General features: G+C 42.1%; 2 protein-coding genes across 9 annotated transcripts in view; one reads left to right on the top strand and one right to left on the bottom strand.

Moving 5' to 3' along the window:
* The window catches only part of NMT2 (N-myristoyltransferase 2), a 71,460-nt gene extending 56,185 nt beyond the window's left edge, over window positions 1–15,275 (top strand). For 6 of the 8 annotated variants that reach the window (XM_026016120.2, XM_026016134.2, XM_026016126.2 and 3 more), the window contains 4 exons: window positions 1,542–1,712; window positions 8,505–8,672; window positions 10,162–10,299; window positions 10,484–15,275. In XM_026016120.2, the coding sequence (XP_025871905.2) occupies window positions 1,542–1,712; window positions 8,505–8,672; window positions 10,162–10,299; window positions 10,484–10,504 (498 nt within the window). In that variant the 3' untranslated portion in view covers window positions 10,505–15,275. The remainder of the gene's footprint in view (window positions 1–1,541; window positions 1,713–8,504; window positions 8,673–10,161; window positions 10,300–10,483) is intronic. The other 2 variants (XM_072749448.1, XM_072749447.1) reach the window with 1 other exon arrangement.
* RPP38 (ribonuclease P/MRP subunit p38) lies at window positions 14,056–14,985 on the bottom strand. Its single transcript, XM_026016148.2, has one exon. It carries the CDS (start codon window positions 14,983–14,985, stop codon window positions 14,140–14,142), a length of 846 nt encoding a protein of 281 aa, XP_025871933.1. The 3' UTR covers window positions 14,056–14,139.
* Window positions 15,276–26,773: the final 11,498 nt, after the last annotated feature.

Genomic DNA, 26,773 nt, shown 5'->3' on the forward strand with positions numbered 1-26,773 from the left:
GGCTTACCTTCTCTCAATGTGGTCTACTAAACTGTATTTTAGCTGCATTACCACATCTTTATAGCTTACATAAGTCATAACAGAAAGGCACATAGTAAGGACATTTGGGTCTGTAAATAAGGGAGAACAAATCTCTCCCTTAATACCCCCACCACTCAATGATCAGCATTCTTGGTCACGGATCCCTAGGGACCTCAGCACAGCCACTAAGATGGACCAGAGCCAGCACTCAGGATGAGACCTGTTTTCCACCTTGGAATGCTACTAGTCTAGGGGCATGCAGGAACTGTAATGATCTATGTTTAGAGGCAGTATTTAATTTTAAAGTATTTAAAAATAACTTATAAAAGGTAAAGGAGAAGTATTTATATACAAGTTACTTAACACTTAAAATGTATCCACTATTTCTATGGAAAAAATCAAGCTAACTAGAAAAATGGAACTGTATTGCTAAGTTTTTAATATTTTGTACAAACAAGCACTTCTGGTGGGTTTTCTCACTTCTTGGCTCAAGTGTCCTGGTTTTTGGGCAGTTCTTGTGTAGCTGAGTGATATCTGGAACTCTTTTGAGGACACAGTTGAACAAATCCTCATGGGGACCTGTCCTGACCTTTAGGTTATTCTGGTCCTCGTAGAATACCATAGAAATTGTTATGCTCTGAAATGACGGATTTGAATGTCTGTTTGAATCACCTTTTTAAATCAAAAGATAGCATGAGAAGCCAGGGGCCAGTACTCGGCAAGCTAGCCATTACCCTTTAGAAAATACTTGGCTGTTACAATGCTTGTCCTCCCCACTCAGAACAACATGATTTACTTTTATGTCATTTTTGTTGCTCACAAGACCAACATAGCTATAGCCTCTTTTTTTTTCCTTAAGGATTTTATTTATTTATTCATGAGGGACACAGAGAGAAAGAGGCAGAGACATAAGCAGAGGGAGAAGTAGGCTCCCTGCGAGGAGCCCAGTGTGGGACCCGATCCTGGATCCCAGGATCACAACCTGAGCTGAAAGCAGATGCTCAACCACTGAGCCACCCAGGCGTCCCTAGCCACAGACTCTTCATGAGCCATTGAATAAAATAAGCTGCTCAGCCGTTTTCACCTGCATCTTCAACATGTCAGGGCACTTGTAATGCACATCATTCCAGAACACACGCTAAGATTGTTTGGCCCTGCAGTGGAGGCTGTGAACATTCTTGGCTTCGGTACATAGATCGGTGTGTGCCCTGACTCGGTCGGAGCAGCAGCGCTGTGGGCAGTGCTGACCACTGACCCAGCACACAGATAGAAGGTTCCACACGTTGTCTAATATACTCTGCCTCAGTGCTTTTCATCTTAATGTGTCAACAGCTCCCTAGGGACTCTTGTGACATTGCAGATCCTGACCTGGGAGGTTGGAGAAGAGGAGGGGAAGCCAGGATTTGGCAGGGCTCACAAGCCCCCTACCCCCCCCCAGGGGACGGCCACACCGCTGGCCTGCCTTTCCCTCTTATGACAAAGGTCACCTTCCCACTTTATTTTGTTTTCACCACAACAAGGCTACCAAGACGTCGGGCCTGAGACCCATGGAACCCAGGGACGTCAGAGCAGTTCGAGACCTGACCAACACTTACCTGAAGCGGTTTCACCTCGCCCCGGTGATGGATGAAGAGGAAGTAGCTCACTGGTTCCTCCCCCAGGAGCACATTATTGACACGTTTGTCGTGGAGGTAAAGAGGAGGTGCTAAGACACCCCACAGAAGTACAAGACTGCCCTGAGGTTGAGTCTGTTTTCTGGAAGAATCAGAGAGGGACCAGCCTTTTCTTCTGTCTCTGGGATGCTACTTCCAAACCAGATCTCTCTGCTCGCCCCGATAGAACCAGAATTTCTTCTTATGGTTCCCATCCCCAGAGAAGAACAGTTTTTGCTAGTTATTCGTGGGAAATCAGGATACTTTTGTGTTGGTACCGAGGTGATTAATTGCTTGGTTCGGTTTTGAGAAGGCTGGATTGGGATGGCCTTATCTGAGGCAGATGCTTTCCAGAGCTTAATATCCTTGGGTATTTTGTGAAGCTGGTTTGAACAGAATGGCTTTCAGTTGAGATGGCACAACTCAGCCACTCAACCCTAGTTCAGGGGAAGGAAGGAGAAATAACAGTCTAGATTTTCTGATTATTGATTGGATGAATTTAGCATAGTGCTTCTTAAGCCTTTAAAAAAAAAAAAGCTTGACATTTGTTGTTCAAATGGTATTACACATAGAAGCTCTTTAGACTGAAGTGGGATTGGGTTCAAAAGTTGAGATTAAACCTGGTAAGTACCTGGGGAGAGAGAGAGTGAGGAGGCCGTTTGGGAGTTCCGATAGGAGTCCATTCACCATTCATTGTGAGCACTAAGCTGTAAGTGTCTTTTCAACATTGTCAGGCATCAGTCTGGATATAGGATGACAGCCAAGTTAGGGCAGAAATGGTAGAACAGACACAGTGAATTCCAAGGATGTTCCTGGGCAGTCTTTGTTTTCAAGCTCTTATTACTAGAACAGCGCTAGAGTGCACATCTTAAAGCACAAATCTTTATGCACTTGTGGTAAGTTTCTCCAGGGCAGCAGTTTTTCATCTCAGGACTCCTTCACCTTCTTAAGAATTATTAAGGACCCCAAAGAGCTTTTATTATTTGGATTATATTTACAGATACTTATTACATTGAAAACTGAAACAAAAATTTTTAATATTACTATTTTATAAATCAGGTAGGGAAAGCCAAATACTGTATGATCTCACTTATATGTAGAATCAGAAGAAACCAAAAATAACAGATGCAGAAAACAGATTGACAGTTTTGCTGTAGGGGTGGGAGAAATGATTGAAGAGGGAGAATCACAAGGTATAAGTTTCAAGTTATAAAAAAGTCATGGGGATGCAATGTACAGATGGTGACTATAGTTAAGACTGTCGCATATTTGAAAGTTGCTAAGAGTGCAGACCTTAAAAGTTCTTAACACAAGAAAAAAATTGTTACTACATGCAGTAATGGATTTTAACTAAGCTTATTATGATCATTTTGCAATATATACAAATATTGAATCATTAACTTATACATGTGAAAGTAATATAATGTTATATGTCAATTGTATTTTAGTTTTAAAAAAGAATAAATAATTGAAAATATATGTATTATTTCCTTTAATAACAATATAACAATAATAAACAGATTACCTAAATAACATTTTTTATGAAAAATAACTTTTCCAAAGCAACAAAATTAAGTATGGCATGTTTTACATTTTTGCAAATCTCTTTAATGTCTGATTTACTAGAAGACAGCTGGGCTCACATATCTACCTCTGCATTCTGTCTGTTGTGATATATTATTTTGGTTGAAGCATGTGAAAAAAAAAAAATCCTTCACATGAAGTCTTGAAGATACGGAAAAGAACAAGTATATCAGTAGCTATTCAGATCATTTTGAGTATTCCCAATCTGAAAGCATATTTAATTAATTTTCCGTACCCTGTTAGATTAAAATCCATTGTCTGTCTGGTCCTTTCATCATTCCTTTACCAGTGAATGAGTCTGTAACATATATCGGTCATTTGGAAAATAATGGCTCATTGAGCTAGAAAGATCTTCCAGATATTAACAGTTCATATATAAGATCAAAAAGTCTCATTCATTGATATTCCAACCATTGTCCTCAAAAAAGTATATAATATAGTTCATGGTGGAGGATACTTTAAATTGCACCCTGAAAGCTCAAATTTTATCAGTGGCAACAAATCCCGCCAATATTTTCCTTGAAGTGATAGACTCACATCACTGATTTTCAAGATGTGCCAGATACCCAAGTCTGAATGACCGTAGTATGCTAGTCCTACTTTGAAGTGGTGTTCTGTGAAAAAAGTGGCTAGTTCAGCTCCCAGCTCCATCACCGATGGGCTTCTCTGAGACAACCTTTATGATTCAGTACGCAAAGAAGTGCTCTGTGCGTGTGTCCTTCCGTGGCATCACACAAGATGTGAAAAGGATGAGCTCTGGAGTGTCGAGTTAGTACAGTTAATAATTCTTAATAGAAAAAAGTAATTCTTAATCAAGGACATGCTTAAGTGGAACTTTTTTTTTTTAATCCATGAGGGTGTGGTGGTAAAGAATAAAAAGACCACCAGGTGTACCACCATTGCTTCTGCCATCTTCATGCAGATGTCCACGTGGTGAACAAGGCAAATAACTTGGTAGTGCTGGTATGAAAATCATTTTGATTTCTCAGACTTCTGGAGGGGTCTCAGATACCCCCCGGGGTTCACAGACCACATTTTGAGAACTGCTGCCCTAGTGTCTATACTCAGGGTGAACTGCTGAGGCTGAGGATCAGACGCATCGCTGATGTTACTTAGAGCTGGCCATAGAGCTCACCAAAGTATCTCTTAGCAGAGTGTGTCCTCACTAACATTTGGTTATCATCAGACTTTAAATTTAGGCCACTCTAATGGGTATCAAATGATAATATTGTTTTTCATTTGTATGTTCTTATTAGTAATGAATTTGAACATCATCTCATAAATCTGTTAGCCATTTTATGCCAATCATATATTTGCCTCTTTTTCTTTTTAACTGTAATCTTCTTGATTTCTATTGGTTCTTCCATATGTTGAATACTGATATTTATATTGTGCGCTATTTCTGGGTTCTCTCTTCTGTTCCACTGGATCTCTGGTGTCTGTTCCTCCACCAATACCACTCTGTCTTGGTTACTGTAGTTCTAAGTCCTTTTTTTTTTTTTTTTAAGATTTTATTTATTTATTTTTGGGAGAGAGAGAATGAGCATAAGCCAGGGGGAGGAGCAGAGGGAGAAGCAGACTCCCCACTTTCCTGTTACGGTATAAGCATATAGTTCTGTAAAGGTCCTTCCCTGCACTGCTCTAGCTTCATCCTACAGATTTTGGTATGTCGTATTTTCATTTGGTTCTATGTATGTATGTATATATGCATGTGTTTATTTTTAAAGATTTTATTTATTTGAGAGAGTGCACATGAGCAGAGGAGAGGGGCAGAGGGAGAAGGAGAAAGACTCCCCGCAGAGCAAAGAGCCTAATGTAGGACTCGATTCCAGGACCCTGAGATCATGACCTGACCCAAAGGTGGATGTTTAACTAACTGAGCCACCCAGGCGCTCCTGTTTTGTTTTGTTTTTAAATTTCTTTTGAAACTTCTCCTTTGAGCCTTGGATTCCTTAGAATTCTGTTGTCAACTTTGACCTGCCCAGAGATTTCCTGTTGACTTCTAGTTTCATTCCATGATGGTTGGAGAAGACACTGTATGATTTCAGCTCTATTAAGCTTCTTGAGATTTATTTTAAGCCCATATGGTCTGTTTTGGAGAAGGTGTGTGAAATGTATAATCTCTTTTCAGGTGGAGCATTCTATATATGTCATTTACGTCTTATTGTACTCAGATTTTCTGCCTCCTTGATAATTTTCTTTCTAGCAGCTCTGTCAGTTGATGAGAGTCCCCAACTATGACTTTGGACTTGTCTATTTCTCCTTCCACCTCTCTAAGGTTTTTTTGATGTACTTTGAGGGTCTTGTTTGGTACTTATACATTTAGGACCTTTGTATCTTCTCAGGGGATCCATCTTTGTACCAGCATGTAATACTCCACTTTGTCTCTAGTAATTTCTTTGCTATGAAGTCTACTTTATTGGATATAAATATAGTCACTCCTACTATTTTAAAGATTTATTTATTTATTTTAGAGAGAGAGAGAAAGAGTACATGTGTGCATGTAGTAGGGGAGAAAGAGAGAGAAACTTAGGCAGACTCTGCCTTGAGCCCCATGTGGGGCTCAATATCACTACCTGAGCCTAAACCAAGAGTCAGAGATGCTTGACCAGCTGTGCCACCCAGGAGCCCTGTCACTCCTACTACTTTAAAATTAATGTTTGCATTAATTTTACTTTTACAGCCCTTTTACTTTCAGCTTATCTACATCATTGAACCCAAAAGTTTCTTATAAACAGCTTGCAGATGAACCATGTTTCTTTATCCACTCCACCAGTCTTTCTTTTGATTGGTGTATATTTAGGCCATTAATTTGATAATTACTGATAGGCTAGAGCTTAAATCTGCCATTTTATTATTGGTTTTCTCTTTGTTTCCTCTGGTTCTTAGTCCTCTTGTTTCTTTTTCCTTGCCTTCCTGGGGGCTACTTGACTATTTCTTTAGGATTCTCTGTCTTGATGTATTTATGGTGCATTTGAGTGTATTTGTATAGTTTGCATGATGGTTGCACCGAGTATTCCTATATATAGGAATATGTGACTTATCACAGCCAACTAGTATCAACATTTTACCACTTCAGGTGACCTTACTTCCATCAGATCCCTTTATCTTCTTGACTTTTAAAAATTGTCTTGAGTATCAGATGCTGTTAGACCTTGTGTTTCAGTCATTAAATAGATTTGTAAAACTTATGAGGATAGTTTAGAGCATGTATCAAGATTCCTGCTCTATTGTTCCTTCTTCCTGACACTCTAAGATTCGTTGTATTATTATTGCATTTCTATTTGGAGAATGTCCTTTGGCCAGTCTTAAAGGTATGTTTGCTAGCCACAGATTCTTTTAGTTCCCATTTGTTTGAGAATGTCCTTATTTCTCATTTCTCCTTCATTCCTGAAGGACCGTTTTCACCAGATGCAGAATTCATGGCTGATTGTTCTCTTCCTTCAGCACTTAAAATATTGTGCCTCTCTGCAGCACCTGGGGGGCACAGTTGGTTAAGGTTCAGTTCAGGTCATGTTCTCAGGTCATGAGACGGAGCCCCATGTGGGGCTTTGCACTCAGCACAGAGTCTGCTTGAGATTCTCTCCCTCTGTTCCTCCCCCGACTTATGAGTGTCTGCTTGTGCTCGCTCTCTCTCTCTCTCTCTCTCTCTCAAATAAATTATTAATTTTAAAAAATGTGCCACTGGGGCACCTGAGTGGTCAGACAGTTTAACCATCCAACTCTTGATCTCAGCTGAGGTCTTGATCTCTGGATCCTTAGTTCAGGCCCCACATTGGGTTCCACACTGGGCATGCAGCCTACTTTAAAAGAAAAAAAAATGTGCCACTTCCTTCTGGCCTCTGTGGTTTCAGGTGAGAAATACGCTGTCATTTGAATTGGTATTCTACTATTGGTAACACCTTATTTCTCTGTGACTACTTTGAAGGCTTTCATCTTTAGTTTTCAGAACTTTAATTAGGATGCATCTTGGAGTAGACATCTTTGGGTTTTTCCTGTTAAGGTTCGCTCAGCTTCTTGATTCTCTTGTGTATGTTTTGCCAGATCTGTCTTTCACTCATTATTTCGTCTGCTTTCACAGTCCCCACATTTCTCTTTATCTTCTGGGACTCCAGTGATAGGAGTGTCTGCATCTTTTGTTACTGTCTCACAGATCCCTGAGACTTAATTCATTTTTTTTTCCAGTTTCTTTTCTCTCTTTTGTTCAGACTGGGTAAATTCTACTGAATTCTTCAAGTGCAATGATTTCTGTCATCTGTCCTCCACTCCTGAGTCCATCCAGTGAGTTTTATTTTTCAGTTTCAATTTTTTTGAGTTGAACATCCTTATTGATACTGAATGTTAAGGTCTTTAATTCATCTCAAATACTAAAGCTGCTAATACAGAGCAGTAGAAAATCACTTTAGTGAAATGTGAATTCCTCAGTGTCTGGGGGGGAAAAAAAGGTTTTGTAAATCAGGAGCATTCAAAAACTGGATAATGCATCCATATAAAATTTTCTCTTCTGCTGAAAGAAATATTAGCAAGAGCATACTTGGGGTATAGTCTCTTCAGCTGTATAATTCAGGCAGATCATAGTTTGAGTTGTAGGCCGACTGCATAGGCCACCACAGCTAATTGAAGCAACCCAAACAATACTGACTCACTTCTTGTATTGAAAGGTGTCCCAGCAATGATGAAACCAAGACCTCGTTTGCATCTCTTTTGATTTTTGGTAGCTTCAGACTCACAGGTGCATGTTGGCAGTACTGATGCCTTTCACAAGTTTCTTGAAACGGCTTCCAGATTTTATCCAACTTCACTTTATGCTGATAGAATTCTGGCTTTGTGCTAAGATATTATTGTGATATAGTATCTTTTAGTTGGAGATGGCAGCATTCTAATCCCTGGAGCTCTTGTTTCTGCAAAAACAGTGACTCCACTTTCATCCCTGTTCTATAGGTCTAGAGAGACTCATTAGTCAGGCTAAGGGAGAACTTTCCTTTCAGAACATTCTGCTTCTTAAGAACATTATGCAAACTGCCAGCTAGCGCTAGGCTAAGAAAAATACAACTCCATGCTCTTCTCAGGCTCTACCCAATGTATCCCAAGGGCCCCCACTCCAGACTGCCAAGAGAGAGGTAGGAGCTCTTGCTTTTTGTTCTAACAGAAAGTTACGGTACAAGTCAAAAATTAAGAAGCGAGCTGAAATGCATGGATGCAGTTTGTTTGGGAAGGTATTGACCTGACCTGACCTTTGTCCTTTAGAACTCCAGTGGTAAACTAACTGACTTCCTGAGCTTCTACACGCTCCCCTCCACGGTCATTCACCACCCTGCTCACAAGAGCCTCAAAGCCGCCTACTCCTTCTACAACATTCACACGGAGACTCCCCTGCTGGACCTCATGAGTGATGCACTCATCATAGCCAAGTTGGTAAGCGACTCATCCTTTATGTCCTGTGTGTTTCTCCACATATGTGTGCCAAAGTATGTAAAACCTCTTACTGTATCTTCTCCCGCATAGGTGCAATTCATTTGAGATAGGTTTTATTGTTGACCATCAGTCAAAGGAAGAATTATAAGAGTTTCTTTTAAAACTTCAGAGACTGTTGACATCATTGATTCTATTCCAACTTAACCAAAAAGACATTTTGTGCAAAGTAGAAACTTTTAGCTCTAATAGAAGAATGCATGAAACCTGTGATACAAGGAATATAGGGAAAATACATGGTACTTTGATATAAGGAACATACGTGTTTGGGTGGCAGTGAATAATCAGCAACAATAACCCTTTTTGAACTCAACTAAATATAAATAGTCTCTGAATTTTATTTTTAAAATTAAAGAGTTTAGTATTAAAAACAAAGATATTTAAAATAAAAGGAATTAAATTAAAAAATGGGTCATACTATATTTGCAATATCTTTCTCTTGGTGTAGTAGTTGTTAAATTCTTGCTACAAATAAACTTTAAGAAGTTGTAGCTGTTATTTCAATGTAATTATTGAACATGAGGAAATATTATTCATGAGAAATTGTGAACACATCAAAAGTATCTTCTTTGAAAACTGAAAAAAAAATTTTTTAACATAGTATTCTTGGATCTCCAAATCAACATTATCCTCTGATTCTTTGATCCTATTGCTCTTTTTCAACTACTTCCTCCAAAAAAGGCCAGTAATAAATTATTTAAGGTAAAACGCCTGAGAAATAGAAATCTATTACCCCATTTTATATAATATTTTTACCTGACATTTTCAAGAAATTCAATTTTTACTATTAAAATTTCCTTAATTTATTTCCCAGCATCAGCCCAAGACAAGTACACATTTAAAGTCTTTAAAGCTGTGGCTCAGTCAGAACTTTGAAAAGCCAATAACGAACAGTTCTGGAGATGGAGACTTCTGGCCAAATGTTCCTTCTAAAACAGGGATAAAATATTCTCTGAGATCCTAATAGATTACTTTGTATTAGTGTTAGCCAACATAGTACAGATTTTGATTTGAAATTTTTGGGTGATCTTCCTGACTCTGTCAGACTCACTGTTTTTATAAGACAGTTTTGTTTTTTTTAAAGATTTTACTTATTTATTTGACACAGAGAGAAAGAGCACAAGAATGGGAGTGGCAGAGACAGAGGGAGAAGCAGACTCCCCTCTAAGCAAGGAGCCCAGTGTGGGGCTTGATCTCAGGACCCTGGAATCGTGACCTGAGCTGAAGGCAGATGCTTAACCAACTGAGCCCCACATGCCCCTATAAGACAGTTTTAAACTGAGTTCTTAGCCTGTACATAGACTGTAGACATTAAACCTTATTAATGTGTAGTCAAGCTATTAGTAGAGGAATTGTTATACTGAAATATATAATGTAGAAAACACTCCAGTCCTTTGACATTTAAAATTTGAAATTCTTTTTCCACTGGCAGAAAGGATTTGATGTTTTCAATGCACTAGATTTAATGGAAAATAAAACCTTCTTGGAAAAACTCAAGTTTGGTATAGGAGATGGCAACTTGCAGTATTACCTGTACAACTGGAGGTGTCCAGGAACAGATTCTGAAAAGGTAAGTGCCGTGGATACACACCCTTTATAAATGTAATAAACAGACCTAGGAAATCCCATGCTTGCTGCCCTTAGGACTATTAAGGTGTTTTTAAGTAGCTTTTAAAAAATACTGAGCCATTGTGGTACAACTTATTTTTTCTTGCTTACCTGTTCTTACCATTCTGTTTCTCCCCTCCCTTTAGGTTGGACTAGTGTTACAATAGATGGATTATTTCTATTTCTAGAACTCGGACATCATCACTTGTTAATACTCTATTTAATTATTCCTGGAACTGCCATTCCAAAGAAGAATAAAAGCACAACTTAATGAAATCGGCGTAGTCGGTAACAATCAGAAAAGATGAAAAAAAAAAAACCACCCATACGTGACCAATAGTACATATTTCTAGCTAGAATGTTAACAGTCTTTTTTTTTCACTGTTTACCCATTTGTAGAAGGGATGAAAAGGTAGAGAGAACACATTCCTCTAATTTCCAGACTTTTGGCTGTCTCTCACTGAAGAGAAGGTATTTTTCCACTCTATAGAAAAGGGACTGTTTTTCTACGGACTGGACGGAAGTCACAGAGTTGTGTAAGAAAGTCTTTGCTTTTGCGTGGAGATAAACTGCTGCATTTCTATGTATTAAGTGTTGGTCTGTTCGTCCATGTAACAGAATGAAGGATCCATTTGGAAAATTGGTGCTTCCGTCACCTTACGCACTGTCACTGGGAGCATTTACGGAATCAGCACTTCTGTAGCTCAGTGACAAGTAGGTGGATGTTTAAGTTTAGGGGGAGAGAAAAATGTACTGCTGACTGGTAAGTACATTTCTTTCTCCAGAAGCAGAATTGCCAAATAAATAAACACACAGATTTGTACTTTGATCTTCAGCAGGTCCGTAGATTGGTTCAAAACTCAAATTTTGTGTGCAGATATGTACAGAGAGTCCACACCCGTGACCGACTCAATTTTGCAGCTGCCACACACATTCGTGTCTTCTCAGAGGCAGCAAGAGATGTGAGGCAAAGACAATAAAAGCTCTAAGGTCAAAAGAAATGCTCAGTGGAATTATTAGTGCTATCAGGACATTGATAGTTTGAATGTTTTTATTACTTATGCAAAATTGCACATATTCCTTTATGCTGACTTTAAGTTATCATGAAAGCTGTCATGCTAATGGAAAATGTCTTATTTGTAAATAAGTATTCCTAATTTTGTTACTGATGGTGTTTTTATCTAGAACTTGAAAACCCAGGTTTCCCAGTGTACATATATATGTATATATTGCCAGTAGTCAAAGGAATGGGGAGAACATGCTGAATGAGGCCACATGAAACTGGCTTTGACTCAAAACCCAGAGTAGACACTTCTCCCTGCCTTTATAATACCAGTGCCTAGGCTCTTCAGTCCAGAAAAACTTAATTTCAGACAACATGATGGCCTTTCCTTTACGTTCTAAGTGGTCAAATGAAACCAGTCAGGTCTCCTATCAGGCAGCAGCTAGCAAATTATGGCCCATGAGCTCAGTCCAGCCTGTCACCTGTTTTTGTACAGCCCACAAGCTTAGTTTTTACATTTTTGAATGGTTGTTGGGTGTGGGGGGGGGCGGGGAATAAAAGTAATGACATTTTGTGACATGTGAAAATTATAGGACATTCAGATTTCAGTATGCATAAACTTGTTTTGTTTTTTTAAGATTTTATTTATTTCTTCGTCAGAGACACACAGAGGCAGAGACACAGGCAGAAGGAGAAGCAGGCTCCCTGTGGGGAACCCGATGCAGGACTCAATCCCCAGATCCAGGGATCACACCCTGAGCCGAAGGCAGATGCTCAACCACTGAGCCACCCAGGCATCCCTCAGTATCTGTAGTTTTGTTTGGTTGGTTGGTTTTTTTTGTTGTTGTTGTTGTTGTTGTTGTTGTTGTTTTTTTTTATTCATGAGAGAGAGAGAGAGGCAGAGATGCAGGCAGAGGGAGAAGCAGGCTCCATGCAGGGAGCCCGACGTGGGACTCGATCCTGGGTCTCCAGGATCAGGCCCTGGGCTGAAGGCGACGCTAAACCACTGAGCCCCCCCGGGCTGCCCAGTATCCATAGTTTGATTGGAACACAGCCACACTTGCTTACGTATTGCCTGTGGCTGCTTCACACTGGAAGAGGTAGAGCGGAGTTATTCTGACAGAACTGTGTGGCCCAAAAGGCCTCAAATATTTACTGTCTGGCCCTTTACAGAAAAAAAAAACAACAAATTGTTGACCCTGACTTACACTAAAGAGCTGAAAGCCACTCTGCACCCTCTTTACCCTTATCCTAAAGACAAACCCACAGCTGTGACCACCACTAGAGGGCATGCGGGGACCCCACCGTAGTGCGTGATTAGGACAGTTGACCTTTCTGAGGACCCAGAGAGGACTTCTCATATAAGACCATTCAGACTCCACCGTGTTACCTTCTTTCTTAACAGGAGGAGAGTGGCCTCGGAAGCAAAACTGAACCAATTCACCAAAACACCAAGAATTAAATAAATGGGATTTTAACTTAATCTGGAGTCAGGGGTCTAGTTGAGAATTCTATCGCATTCATTTTTACGGCAGTCTTAGATGATGTGGGTTTTTAGATCATTGCCGAATTGCCAGTCAGAAGTTTTATCACAGGCTCACCTTGTGATGAGACTGTGGGCACTTTTCATTTGTTTACATAATTCTAGTTGTAAGAGAATTCAGATTCTTTCCACAGTCACTTTTAAATACAGTAATAGCGTATTTCCCTCTTTGTAATTTAGGCAGATTACTGATGAACATTTCAAAACTGAAGACTGGTAAAATTGCTTGTGTTTATAAAATAGTTATTAGAACTAAATTCCACTGCAATATACACTGTCTTACAGATTCAAAAAAAAACACTGTCCTGCCTTGTCAACAGTGGAAATGCTCTATTTCAGAAGGTGGCTTTCCCTCCCTGACCTTTTTTTTTTAGCCAAGATGGCATTCAGTAACATTTAAATGAACAGAGGTGGCCTATTCCCAAGAGTCAGCCAGAATTTAGGCTGAAAATATATTTTAGCAATCCAGTACCTCCCCCACTAAATTACTAAAGGACTTCTCCGAACACATACTGTAAATAGCAGATGCTTTAACAGACATGGAGCATTGATTATGCTCCATTTCCTAACATAAAGAACCCCAGCCATTGCACAAACCCATCTCTGAGGCCTCAAGCTCCTCAGTTTTTTCATTCTCTTCCTGCCTCATTTGACCTAATTATCAGCATTCTTTTCACCCATGCTGGATTTCCAAGGAGATGAGTTAACCATGCAAAGGGGTGAATTTCAACTATTCACAATAACGTATCTGGGTTTTTCCTATAAACACTTTTCTCCCAAGCTCATGCATATGCCTACCAACAAAGAAAATCAAATCAACAGTAAAAAAAATTCTAAATGTATTGCTTGTTTAGTATCTTTCTTTTAAAACTGATCAATCTGCAATCCAGTTTCATCTGCATTACTCACTAGAACCTGTTTACTGTGGCACATTTTCCAAGTTTGATAGATGTCAAGTGTTGTAAGACACAGAATTTCTTGCTTACAAGCACTGTACCAGCCTTTTAAAAAGTGAATTTATACAAGCACAGACATTAGCTTCAATAAACTTTTGTTTTGATATTCATATTTTTGAATATTTTCTGCACTTAGTGTTTTTAAGTGTCAGCCTATTTATACAAAGTCTTACACCTAAGGAAGGAACATTACAAAAAGTATCCCAAGAACATATATAAAAATAACACATTTTATTCGTTTTAAGGCTTCTTTACAGAGTGTCTTTTTACAGCTGTAGGAAACTACAAGTTTATAGGAGATTACTTTGAAGTCGGTTTTTTACTTTTGGGTGGTTTCCTTATCTTATTGGGGTTTGGAATCACTTTCTTTATTTTCAGGGGTTGTAACACTACAGCCTGCTGACCTTCCACAAGCTTCTTTTTACGTTTAGAGAGGTCTTCAAAGGAAGTTTCTAAAATCTCCTTGTCCTGGCTTTCCGGAGATTCAGTGTCTACATTTTCCCAGGCCTCTTTAGGCTGCCCATGCAGCCATGGTACATGTAAACTGGGTACTCGGGGAATTATGGCTTTTACCTCCTCAACAAAAGCTGTGGTATCCTTTCTGAACCCCAAGGCCAGGACACATTTTAAGCCAATGACAGGTGCGAGTGTCTCACTGAGACGGGGAACCTGACAAGCAGGCACTGATCTGCTGGAGCTCAACTGAATCAGGTGGGAGGTGATGATGGCAGGCTTGGCTGACTTACACACGAGGACCAGCAGCAGCCCATTCCTTTCCAGAGCTCTGGTCACTTCATTAACACCGATGGCAAGCTGCCTCCTGACGAGCACAGGAGTCCACCCTGACCCTTGCTCATTATCTTCTGGTTGTTTCTCTTTCAGATCCTCGCTCATATCAACTTCTGTGCTACATTTGTCTGGGCTTTGTTTTTTTAAAAACTGCTTTTTCTTTCTCTTCTTATCCTCAATCTTCTGAAGCCCAAGAGATTTAAATCTGTCTTGAAGTGTCTGTAATATGAAGTGCATGTCTTCTCTCTCTAGAGTAGTCCAGCAGATGGTATATGGGTTGTTTAACGATGTCTTTACAGTTAAAGGTCTTGTCTTCCGGATGGAACCCCGCCCCGGTGCTTGAGGAGCTGCAGCCATTTGGAAAATCTTTCACAGAGAAGCAAACGACAAAGTGAAATTTGTGTTACTAACAATGCATGTCAGAATATCTTGTTTGTACTTTCTCTGATTCTTGGTAGACAATAGCAAGCCTGATTATATAGAACCAATTATGTGACCACACTGAACCTCTTAAGATTAAGGAATTTATTTTCCCCATTTTTTCACGACTTGGTCTTTATTCATATACAGGCAATATATAAGTGTTTTGCATTACTGCAGTCACCGTGAAATTCTATTTCATTTATTAAAAATGTTCCATGTTTCTACTTGTTCATGATTCTGTTTTTAATGACTGTGTGGTATTAATCTTACAAATTTGTTACCATTTGCTAAGTTATTCTCCAGTTAGGCTTCCACCCTACAAACACTCCCCAAGCGCCTCCAGTGTGCATGCAGTATTCTAGTCACTGGGGTTCGGCAGTGAACAAGTCCACCTGCACAGAGCTCACGATCTAAGGGCCCAGGGCCCGGAAACCTCTACCATTCATAATTAACCAGGTGTGGCTTTTAAGAAACGAACAGTGATAACATTATGATTAAAAATCCAAATGATACTTTAATTCTATGCCTTTTTGCAAGTCTCCCTCCCTCCCTGGGCCCTAAGCTTCTTCCTTAAGCATCTCATACATACACAGGTGTAGATCCCCCCCCCCCTTTTTTAAATATTTTAGTCATTTTATTCATGAGACACAAAGAGAGAAGCAGAGACAGAGGCAGAAGTAGAAGCAGGCTTCCTGCAAGGAGCCCAATGCAGGACTCAATCCCAGGACCCCAGGATCACCACCTGAGCTGAAAGCAGACAGATGTTCAACCACTGAGCCACTCAGGTGCCCCACAGATTCCCTCTTCTTAACAGTTACTCCAAGCTGACTGCTTCTCCAGCTGGCAACTTGATGAAAAGTAGGGAAACTTTGTAATGAAAGTTAATATTAGTCCGTTAAAACTAAGAAGGATCCATCTTGGGAAAATGTTAAAAACCACTGATCAAGGGACCGTATCCTGGCTGTTCTTCCTAGGGCAAGTGCACTTCTCTTCCCTCAGTTTTATTCTTCCCTTCTTCCTGGTGCTCAGCTAAGAACCACAGTGACCTCTGTGGCAAAACAGAAGGAAGTTACACAAGCCAGGCCCCTAGAAGTCTAGGGCTGTGCCTATTTTCAGATAACCAGCTTTTCTCCCTGCAGGGAGGAGGTCTGACCCTCATTCCGGGTCATTTATCCTACTGGGGCCCACCTTCCCCAAAATGCCACATGCACAATCAAGGATTAAGGTCTCCAATTAAACTTCCACTCACCAGGCTGGCTAGTGATGGTGAAGAGCAGCTGTCTTTGGGGAATGTGTCAGAATTTGGGGGGAGTGTGTAAGAATTTAGAAGGCATTTTTTCCATGTATGATTGTGATTCTCACAAAATTCCTATACAATTAGCCAACCTGTGGGTGAAGGAACAGCCTCGGGTTAAATGCTTTGCCCAAAGTCACAACTGATTTTCCAAACACAAAGTTTATGCTCTTTCCATCCTGGCTGCACCTCAAAAGTAACCTGTTGCCTTTTAAAACATACAGGTGGTTGGTCCTTATCCTGGACGTACTGAACTGGAATCCCTGGGAATAGGACCAGGGTACCTGTATTTGTCAAAGCTGCCCAGATGACTCTGATCCAGAACAGGGTTAGAATAGCTGGGAAAGGACAGGCTGCCCCTTGACACTGGACAGGCCTCCTGAGAAATGAAAAATGGCCTCCTGACTGCCACTGGTCTCCACGGCTCGTCCTAAGTCCTCTTGTAACAGAAATCCAAACTTCAGCTCCTCCAGAGAGGGTCGGACCTTGTTCAGGACCTTGATGCCAGAGCCTCAGTACCTGCTGTGCAAGCTGCTTCCTTCATACCAGCCCCTCTGCACAGCCATCCTCACTGACACCCCGCCCCCTCATTTGCTCCACGTTCCCCCCAAGCACAGAGGGAGTCAGGAAGCAGCCCAGCTAATCCAGTCAGGATTGGTAGAGGCTGGCATCAGGTTGAAGGTCAGGAAGACGAGCAAGACAAATACGACTGAACAGAGCTCTTGCCAAACTGCAAGTCAGCTCATGTGCCTCAGCATCCAAGGAGCATGATGCTGAAATCCTTAAGTAATACTTATACTTGTGTGCTCTGGAGAGACAGCAAGTGAGGCATGAACTCCTGTCCTCAGAATCTAGCGGGAGAGACGAGAGCCAAGTAGTTCAGATAGAGCAGAAACTTCCACCAGATAATCCAAGAGCAAAATACTGATTGATGAGAAAGGATGGTTTTAGAGCAGAAAAACATGAAGGCCTTGCTGAGGTGCCTTTTGGGCTATGTCTTGGAGGCACTCACCACCTATGGGATCAAGTGCAAACCCTTTAAAGTGACCTACAAACCCCCCATGCACTGGCTCTCACCTCCCACTAGCCTCTTCCACCATTACACCCACTTACTGCTTATTGAGGCCACCAATTTCTACCCTCCCCATCTTTTTAATTTTTATTTATTTATTCATGAGAGACAGGCAGAGACACAGGCAGAGACACAGGCAGAGGGAGAAGCAGGCCCCATGCAGGGAGCCCGACGTGGGGCTCGATCCCAGGTCTCCAGGATCACGCCCTGGGCTAAAGGCAGGCACTAAACCACTGAGCCACCAGGGCTGCCTCCCTCCCCATCTTTGTACATATTATTCCCTCTGCCTGGAATACTGTTCCCACCTTCGGCCCCACAACTACCTTTCTTCTTCACCAAGTATTTCTGGATTATCCACAATGTACCAAACCATAAAGTGTTAGCGTAAAAACAGTTACTGGCCTCAACAGAGCTTAAAATCCATGAAAACAATAAATGAGCAGGTAATAGTATAAGATGTGCACATTCAAGTCTGGGAATTCTAAGGATACTAAGGAAACAGCAGAAGCATGAATTAGCTGAAGGGGTGAGAAAAGAGGTCCTGGAGAAAGCGACCTTTCAACCCTGCATCTGAAGGGTGCCCGCCAAAGGGGGCATGAAGCAGAAAGAGTACCCCAGGGAACAACATTAACGGAATGAAGGAAGTTCAAGCCGCTGGGGCAGAGATGCTAGAGATGCTGAGGTATCAGGAAAGGGAGGCGAGGACCAGAGGGTGAAGGTCCTGCAAACTGCATAATAATGGAAAGCAACTGCAACGTGATTTGAAAGACCCTGCAAAACGATCCTTGCGGATTACCAGGGTCCACTCCTTTGCCAGAAGTGGAAGGAGGAGCAAAGAGGTTCCCAGGGTAGGCTCGAAGGTGGCTTGCACGAGAGTGGCCGCAGAGGGGACGAGTGGCCGCAGAGGGGACGGGACAAAATTACATGCAGTTGGAAGAGTTAACTGGTGGAACCTACCCGGCTTGGAGCTATCAATAGGAAGTAAAGGACTCAGAAATGCCTTCCGGGGGATCCCCGGGTGGCTCAGCGGTTTAGCACCGCGTGATCCTGGGGTCCCGGGATGGAGTCCCACGTCGGGCTCCCTGCATGGAGCCTGCTTCTCCCTCTGCCTGTGTCTCTGCCTCTTTCTTTCTCTCTGTGTCTGTCATGAATAAATAAACAAAATTTAAAAAAAGAAAAAAAGAAAGAAATGCCTTCCGGAGGGAGTCGGGTGGCAGCCCCAGGGCCCGCAGGCTGCGTTCCGGTCCCCGAGCTCCTCCCCGGGCCTGCCGCCCGCCTGTCCCGCCGCATCCTTCACTATTTAGCCCGCACACCGCAGTCCTACAGGGATCCGCCCGCACCTGTAGGCCTGGAGCACTGAGGGGCCGGGGGGCGAGGGGGGGCTTTATCTCGCCGTTTCCCGTGCCCTAAGATGCTCAACCCCAGGCAGGGAGAGGAGAGGAAACCCAGGCCCGGAGGCGGAACGTAGCCCCGTCGCGCTGGGGCGGCCTGGCCGGACGGACAGGTCTCCCGGAGAAGACCTGGGGACCTCGCGTGCCACCCCGCGTCCCGAGCCGGACCCCACCGCGGAGGGCGCGCCCCGCTCCCGCTCACAACCACAACCCAGCCGCCTGCACGTGCGCCGCGCGTGCGCAGAGCCCCCGCCTCTCTGGCCCCGCCCCCCCCCCCCCCCCCCCCCCATGCTCAGACCGCTTCGCATCTCATCGTCCCCCTTGTCACTCACGATGGGGAGAGTCGGCCCACAGCGCCCAAGGCCCGAGCCACAATAACCCAGAGTCCGGGATCGCCGGCCGGGAGCCTCAGGGCTGCGCCCTACCGCGGCAGCGCGCAGGCGCAGGGAGACTTCACTGCGAGTCTCGCGAGACTTCACGGTTGTCGTGGTAACGCGTCGCTCTAAGTCTCGGTCGCTGGGTCTGCTGGGTCTGAGGGCTCGTCGGTCGTCGCCCGCAGCTGTTTGTCACATCTGCCGCCCTCTCGCTTCTAATCCAGTCTGTACCTCTCAGCTCCCGGTAGCCTTGGCTCGCTCGCCCTCTTCTCGCTTTTCGGTATTTGGCTTGCCTGAGGGGAACGCAAAGCCCCGGGCCGTGCCCCAGCGTCCCCGGCCTCGGTCGACTCCCCGGCACCAGGGAAGTCAAGATGCAGCGGGGAGGAGGGGTGGTCTGGTCTGGGAGAAAAACGTGCTTACAGGCAACCGTGTAGGCGATCTTGCCCCCCCCACCCCCTCCCCCACCCCCCGAAACAGGAACGGGAAGGCGGCTTTGGAATGTGCGACAGCAGCTCCGAAAACTCCCCCAAGTATCTGCTGTAGCTGCTCCGGCCAGTGAAAACTGACGGTAGGAACGGGGTCGCTGGGAGGTCCTGGACGACTGCGGACCGCCTGGAGGACGTTTGCAAGGTCAGGCATCGGAGCGTGTCGATCCACCCGGGGCCGGGAGGGCGCTTGGAAGAAAGTAGGTTGCTTCTGACCTGAAGAGCCTCCTCCCTCCCTCGCCAACCCCTTCCTTTCCCTTTCCAGCCTAACTTAGCTCCCCACCCCCACCCCCACTTACTTTTCCTCTCCCTATCTTTCTCAAAACTTGTCCTTTCTCAACCTCTTCTCGGCTCGTTTTGATTTTCCATTTCTTTTTTTAAAATTATTTTTATTTAGTTATTCATGAGACACACACACGAGGGAGAAGCAGGCCCCATGCAGGGAGCCCTACGTGGGACTCTATCCTGGGTCCCCAGGATCACGCCCTGAGCTGAAGGCAGGTGCTAGACCGCTGAGCCACCCAGGCTGCCTTTGATTTTACATTTCTTAATCTGTTTCCTAACATTCTGGGTTTTTAGCACCGACGTAGCACCTAACTGGCCGTAAAGTAAGCAAAACAAAAGGCCCGTGTTCCTTTTGGTTCCGAGATTGTTGCAGGTTACCCATGTGATTTTTAAAAATATATTTATTTATTTGAGAGATAGGGAGAGCAGGAGCGGGGGTAGGGGGTGAGGGCAGAGGGAGAAGTAGACTCCCCGGCTGCTGCCACGAAGCTGAATGGGGCTTCATGCCAGGACCCTGAGATCGTGAGCCAAAAGCAGCTGAGCCAAAAGCAGATGCTTAACCAGCTGAGCCACCCTGGAGCCCCCAGTGTGACCTTTAAAAAAAAAAAAAAATCCACTGGGTGTTATGCTATATGTTGGCAAATTGAACTCCAATAAAAAAAATAATAGTAAAAATAAATAAAAATTTTTTTAAATCACAAGCAAAAAGACTAAAAAGAATGAAGTTATAATTTGAGTGTAACAACAGGCTTTTTGTTTTGTAAAATGAACCTTACTGGTTCCTTATGATGAACTGCAAACATCAATTTTAAAAGTCTTCCGTCTAACATCTAAGCTGTCAGGGAAGTGGGGACACACATATCTAGTTGAAATGCTAGAGGAATGGGAAGGAACTGTGCCTAAGTTTTTATTCCCCTAAGGTTCCAGAGTGCCAAGTTAGATGTAGAGCATCCCCTCAGCTTACAGTCGCTCTATGATGACTACTACATCCCACAGGCTGTGGAGCCAGTTTGCCTGCTTGAAATCCTAACTTCAGGGATCCCTGGGTGGCGCAGCGGTTTGGCGCCTGCCTTTGGCCCAGGGCGCGATCCTGGAGACCTGGGATCGAGTCCTGCGTCCGGCTCCCGGTGCATGGAGCCTGCTTCTCCCTCTGCCTGTGTCTCTGCCTCTCTCTCTGTGTGTGTCTCTCATAAATAAATAAAAATTTAAAAAAAATCCTAACTTCAGCTCTGACTAGGGTGTCACCCCTAAAGCAAGCTAATTAACTGTGTAGTGAAGTGATAAAAATAGTACCTGTTGTGCTTCTTAGGAGAGATCATCTATGTAAGAAGATTAGCGCAGTCCCTGGCATGCAGAAAGCGCTTAGTAACTCCAACCTGAATTAGAGTTAATAAAAATTAGGGACACCTGGGTGGCTCAGTGATTGAGCATCTGCCTTCGGCTCAGGTCGTGACCCCGAGGTCCTGGAATCGAGTCCCACCACCAGCTCCCTGCAGGAAGCCTGCTTCTCCCTCTGCCTGTGTCTCTGCCTCTCTCTGTGTGTCTCTCATAAATAAATAAATAAAATCGTTTTTAAAAAATTAATAAAAGTTAACAGTAGCCTCTGTGATTTTAGTGCTTGTGTTTTATTTTGAGAATACTAATACAATTTACACAAGAATTTTGCTAAAATGAGTAACTACATGTCAAAGGTGATTTCTCCCATTTAGATCACACAGACATTACAAGAAAAATGTGAAGACTCCTCCCATGACCCAGTGACTCAAAAATATTCTCTTTCAGTGTTCCCTTCTAATTTGTTTCACATTTACGCATGTGTTTATATTGTGAAATAATACCACCAGTTAAATTTTGTGTTCTGATTTCCTTCTCATGTAGCATTTTTGTATTTTTCTCATATAGTCTTCAAGTTATCTCATATATAAGAGATATATATAACTCATATATATATATAAAACTCATATATAAGAGTTATCATACATATAACTCTTATATATGTGGTGTATGTACATATGTGCATTTAAGTATAGTGTTTAATGACAGCTGTTAGTTATTTTACTGTAAACCTCACTTTGGGTTTTGAGTAATGAAGCATTCTTTTTATATTAATTCTAGAATTAGACTACTGTTAGGTTTATATGCCTGTCATGATGTAAGAGTGGTTTAAAGGACTTGGTGATAAGTCATGTCATTAGAGGCAATGTACGTGTGAGGCTTTTCAAGCAGTGAAGCGACCTCTAAGCAAACAGCATGGTGGCAGTGCCACGTGTCTGTAGATAAAACCTGTAAGGAGAAAAAGAATCTAATTGGATTTAGACCACTTATCATACTTATAAGACAGTAAAAGCAAGACCAGCAGGATGTCAGTCCCCTGCATCCCTAGGCCCATAGGATAACATCCCTACTCCCAGAGATCAATAGCCATAGGTGTCATGAGTGATGGGTCACTCTGCATTGACAAACCAACTTTATACTTCAGCTGAGTAGTTTCATAGACTTACACAGAAGCCTGCAGCTGTAGCCTCTGGTGGCGAGGGATGGGGCAGGAAGGGGAGGAAAAGATGGAAATCATTAGTCCCGCTAAAACTAGAGAAATGGGGGGATCCCTGGGTGGCTCAGCGGTTTGGCGCCTGCCTTTGGCCCAGGGCGCGATCCTGGAGTCCCGGGATCAAGTCCCATGTCGGGCTCCCGGCATGGAGCCTGCTTCTCCCTCCTCCTGTGTCTCTGCCTCTCTCTCTCTCTCTGTCTACCGTAAATAAATAAATAAATGAAATCTTTAAAAAAAAATAAAAATAAAAATAGAGAAATGGAAGAGAAACACCTTTGGGGGGGGTGTCTTCCACAAGATAGGGACCTAGGGGCACCTAGGTGGCTCAGTTGGTTAGGTACCCAACTCTTGATTTCAGCTCAGGTCATGATCTCAAGATTGTGAGATTGAGCCCGGCTACTTAAGATTCTCAGATTCTCTCTCTCCCACCAAAAAAAGAAATAGAGAAGAAAAGAAAGAGGGAGGGAGGGAGGGAGGAAGGAAGGAAGGAAGGAAGGAAGGAAGGAAGGAAGGAAGGAAGGAGAAAAAAGAAAAGAAAAAATGATAGAGACCTTGCTCCCAGGCATTCCGCCAAGACTCAGACTGCAGTCAAGCCTTGCCTACATGGCTAGGTAGAGACAAGCAAGGCTGTCAGGGGCCTTGACAGAGAGCTGTCCTTCTATTAAAAAAGATTTGAAACTCCTGACATCAAATGCTCTCAAAGCTGTCTGAGATGTTTTCTTTTTTTTAGGTAGACTATTAGAGTTTTGTTTTATTTTTACAGGCAGAAGCCTAGTGTGATGCTAGGCTTTAGATTTTCCATAGGTCCTAAAGAGCAACAGTAATTTTGGAAATGAAGTGTCTATAGGATATAAAATCAGCTGCAGGTAACTATTCAAAACATGCTATAGATAAACATAAACCTACAATTTTAGAATTATTTCAAGTACAGAAATTTACATCAACTAAATTATCACAGAATTCTTTCTGAAGCAATATGAGAACAAGTGATTGAGAAGCACTTGTAGAAAGTGCTTCTACACTTGTAGATAGTGTAGAAATGTGTACATATGTCTAAGTATGTATTAGGTGAAAAATATAAATAGCGTTTTACTTTGTTTACCAGTTTGTTTACTTTGTTTACTAGTTCTTATTTGAGCATCTTGTATGTGTCAAGCAATATGCCAGATGCTAAATACATAAGAATGTTTCCTTCCTTCCTTTTTTCAACAAATAACAGTATTTATTGAATTCTAAGTGTTAGGGATAAAGCAATGAACTGAAGTTCTAATAGAGGAGACAGACAATAAAAGAAAGTAAAATATATATTAGTTGATAAAAAGCATTGTGGAAAAAAAAAAGATTCAGTGCAATCCCTATCAAAATCTCAATGGGTGTTTTTGTTGAATTAGAAAAACCTATCCTAAAATTCATATTGGATTTCAGGGAACCCCTGAATAGCTAAAGCAATCTGGGAAACGAACAAAATTGGAGGACTCACACATTTTTTTTTTGGACTCCTACTTTCTGATATTCAAAACATACTACAAAGCTACAGCAATCAAAACAGTGTGATATTGGCATAAAGACAGACCATGGAATAGACAGTCCGGAATTAAACTCTCAAATATATAACAGTCAATTAATTTTTGACAAGGGGGCCAAGACAATTTAATGGAGAAGGAGCTGTTTTTCTCAACAAATGGTGCAGGGAAAACTGGATATCCACATGCATGTGAGTGAAGTTGGATGCTTACCTATGCCCCATACAAAAATTAACACAAAGTAGGGCACCTGGGTGGCAGTCAGTGAAGCGTCCAACTCTTAGTTTCAGCTCAAGTCATGATCTCAGGATTGTGAGATTGAGCCCCAGATTGGGCTCCATGCTCAGTGCAGAATCTGCTTGAGAGTCTCTCTCCCTCTCCCTCTGCCCCTCCCATTTATGCTCTCTCTCTCCAAAATAAATAAATCTTTACAAAATTAACTCAAAGTGGATCAAAGATCTAAACTTAAGAGGTAAAACTATGAAACTCTTAAAACAGGGGAAAATCTTCATCACATTGCATTTGGCAATGATAACCTGAATATGACAACAAAAGCATAGGTAGCAAAAGAAAAAATAGATAAATAGGATCTTCATCAAAATTAAAACTTTTAGGGGTGCCTGGATGGCTCAGTTAAGCATCTGGCTCTTGATCTCAGCCCAAATCTTGATCAATTTCAGGGTGGTGAGTTCAAGCCTCATGTTGGGGCTCCATGTTGGGCATGGAGCCTACTTTTAAAAATTAATAAAATTATTTGTCCATCGAAGGACACTATCAAGAGGGTGAAAAGAAAACCCACTGAATGGGAGAAGATTGCAAATCATATCTGATAAGAGATTCAGAATGGGTAAAAACTACAACTCAACAACAAAAAGCAAAAACTGAAAAATACAAAAACAAAAAAACAACCATGGGCGCCTAGCTGGATCAGTCCATAGAGCATGCAACTCTTGATCTCAGGATTGTGAGTTTGAGTCCTCCAAAAAACCAATTCAAAAATGGGCAAAGGACTCAAAAAGACATTTCTCCAAGGAAGATACACAAATGTCCAATAAGCACATGAAAAGATGCTCCACATCCTTAAGGGAAGCGCAAATCAAAACCATGATGAGATACCACTTCACATCCATGAGGATTGTTGTTTTGAAAGCAACAGATGGTTCAGTTGATTGAGTGTCCGACTCTTGATTCTGGCTCATGTGGTGATCCTAGGTGGTGTGAGATTGAGCCCCAGGTCAGGCTGTGTGCTCAGCAGGGAGTTTGCTTCTCTCCCACTTCCTCTCCCACATCCCCCATGCTCGTGGACATGCTCTCTCTCTCAAAATTTTTAAATCTTTTAAAAAAATAAAACAATAACAAGTATCAGTGAGAGATACTGAGAAATCAGAACCCTCCTACATTGATGGTTAGAATGTGGAATGGTGCAGCTGCTGTGGAAAACAGTTTATCAATTCTTCTAAAAGTTAAAACAGGGGATCCCTGGGTGGCGCAGTGGTTTGGCGCCTGCCTTTGGCCCAGGGCGCGATCCTGGAGACCCGGGATTGAATCCCACATCGGGCTCCCAGTGCATGGAGCCTGCTTCTCCCTCTGCCTATGTCTCTGCCTCTCTCTCTGTGTGTGTGTGACTATCATAAATAAATAATCTTAAAAAAATTTTTTTAAATAAAAAATAAAAAAAATAAAAGTTAAAACAGAATTATGTTTGATATAACCCAGCAATTCCACTCCTACCCAAAAGAATTGAATGCAAGGACTCAACAGATACTCATTCGCTAATATTCTTAGCTGCATTATCCACAACAGCCAAAAAGTAGAAACAATTTAGGTGTCCATCAATGAATAAGTAGATGTCATATTTACATACAATGGAATATTATTCAGCCATATAAAGGAATAAAGTACTGACATCTGCTACAACATAGGTGAACTTGAAAAACATTATGCTAAGTGAAACAAGCCAATCACAAAAGTACAAATATTATGCAATTACATTTTATTAAGTACATAGACTAGGTAAATTCATAGAGGCAGAAGGTAGAAGAGAGGTTACCAAGGCTGAAGGGAGAAGAGAAGATCTTTAATGGGTACCAGGTTTCTATTTAGGAGGATGAAAAACTTTTGGAAATAGTGGTGATGGTTACACAGCTTTATGAATGTACTTAATGCCACTCAAAATACTATTTTTCACTCATTTTTCTTTATTCCTTTTTTCTTCTCATTTTCATTTTTTTTCTCATTTTCCTTTCAAAACTTCTCACTTTTTAAATTTAGTTTCTTAGTCTTTGCTTTTATAAGTATGCTTGTTTGGCTTTGTGTTTTGAAAAAAAAAATTTTTTAATAAGTTCATAGGTGAACTCTGGAATTGATTTTTCTCTTGAGGTGATGTGAGCCAACCTTCTCATCAGCTTCTCCCAATTTTAAGTTGATCTTGGGTTACCTTGACTCTAAGGTCAGCAGTAAGTCCAACATACTGCTGGGCCTCTCAGCCATCTCTGCTAAGGAGATCTGTATGGGAAGCCACCAGCTCTCAAGACTGTCACCAAGGGTAAGTTGACCAAGTTAGTAGATAGAACTCCTCCAAACTCCAGAGACTGTCCTGTAAAGTAAGAATCAGGAAGGCCTCAATCATCCCAAAACAATCACTTGAAGTGATCCAGACTGAGCAAACACTCTGCCTTTTCATGGAGTACTCTAGTGAAAGAGAGGTGTTTGCATTCCTAGTGGCTCATGGAGCTCTGCAAGAAAAAAGG

Source organism: Vulpes vulpes, chromosome 2, assembly GCF_048418805.1.
Source record: "Vulpes vulpes isolate BD-2025 chromosome 2, VulVul3, whole genome shotgun sequence".
NCBI classification, from domain to species: domain Eukaryota; kingdom Metazoa; phylum Chordata; class Mammalia; order Carnivora; family Canidae; genus Vulpes; species Vulpes vulpes.

Bases quoted from the DNA above. Each gene is read 5' to 3' on its own strand.
- RPP38 (XM_026016148.2), bottom strand. From the start codon at position 14,985: ATGGCTGCAGCTCCTCAAGCACCGGGGCGGGGTTCCATCCGGAAGACA.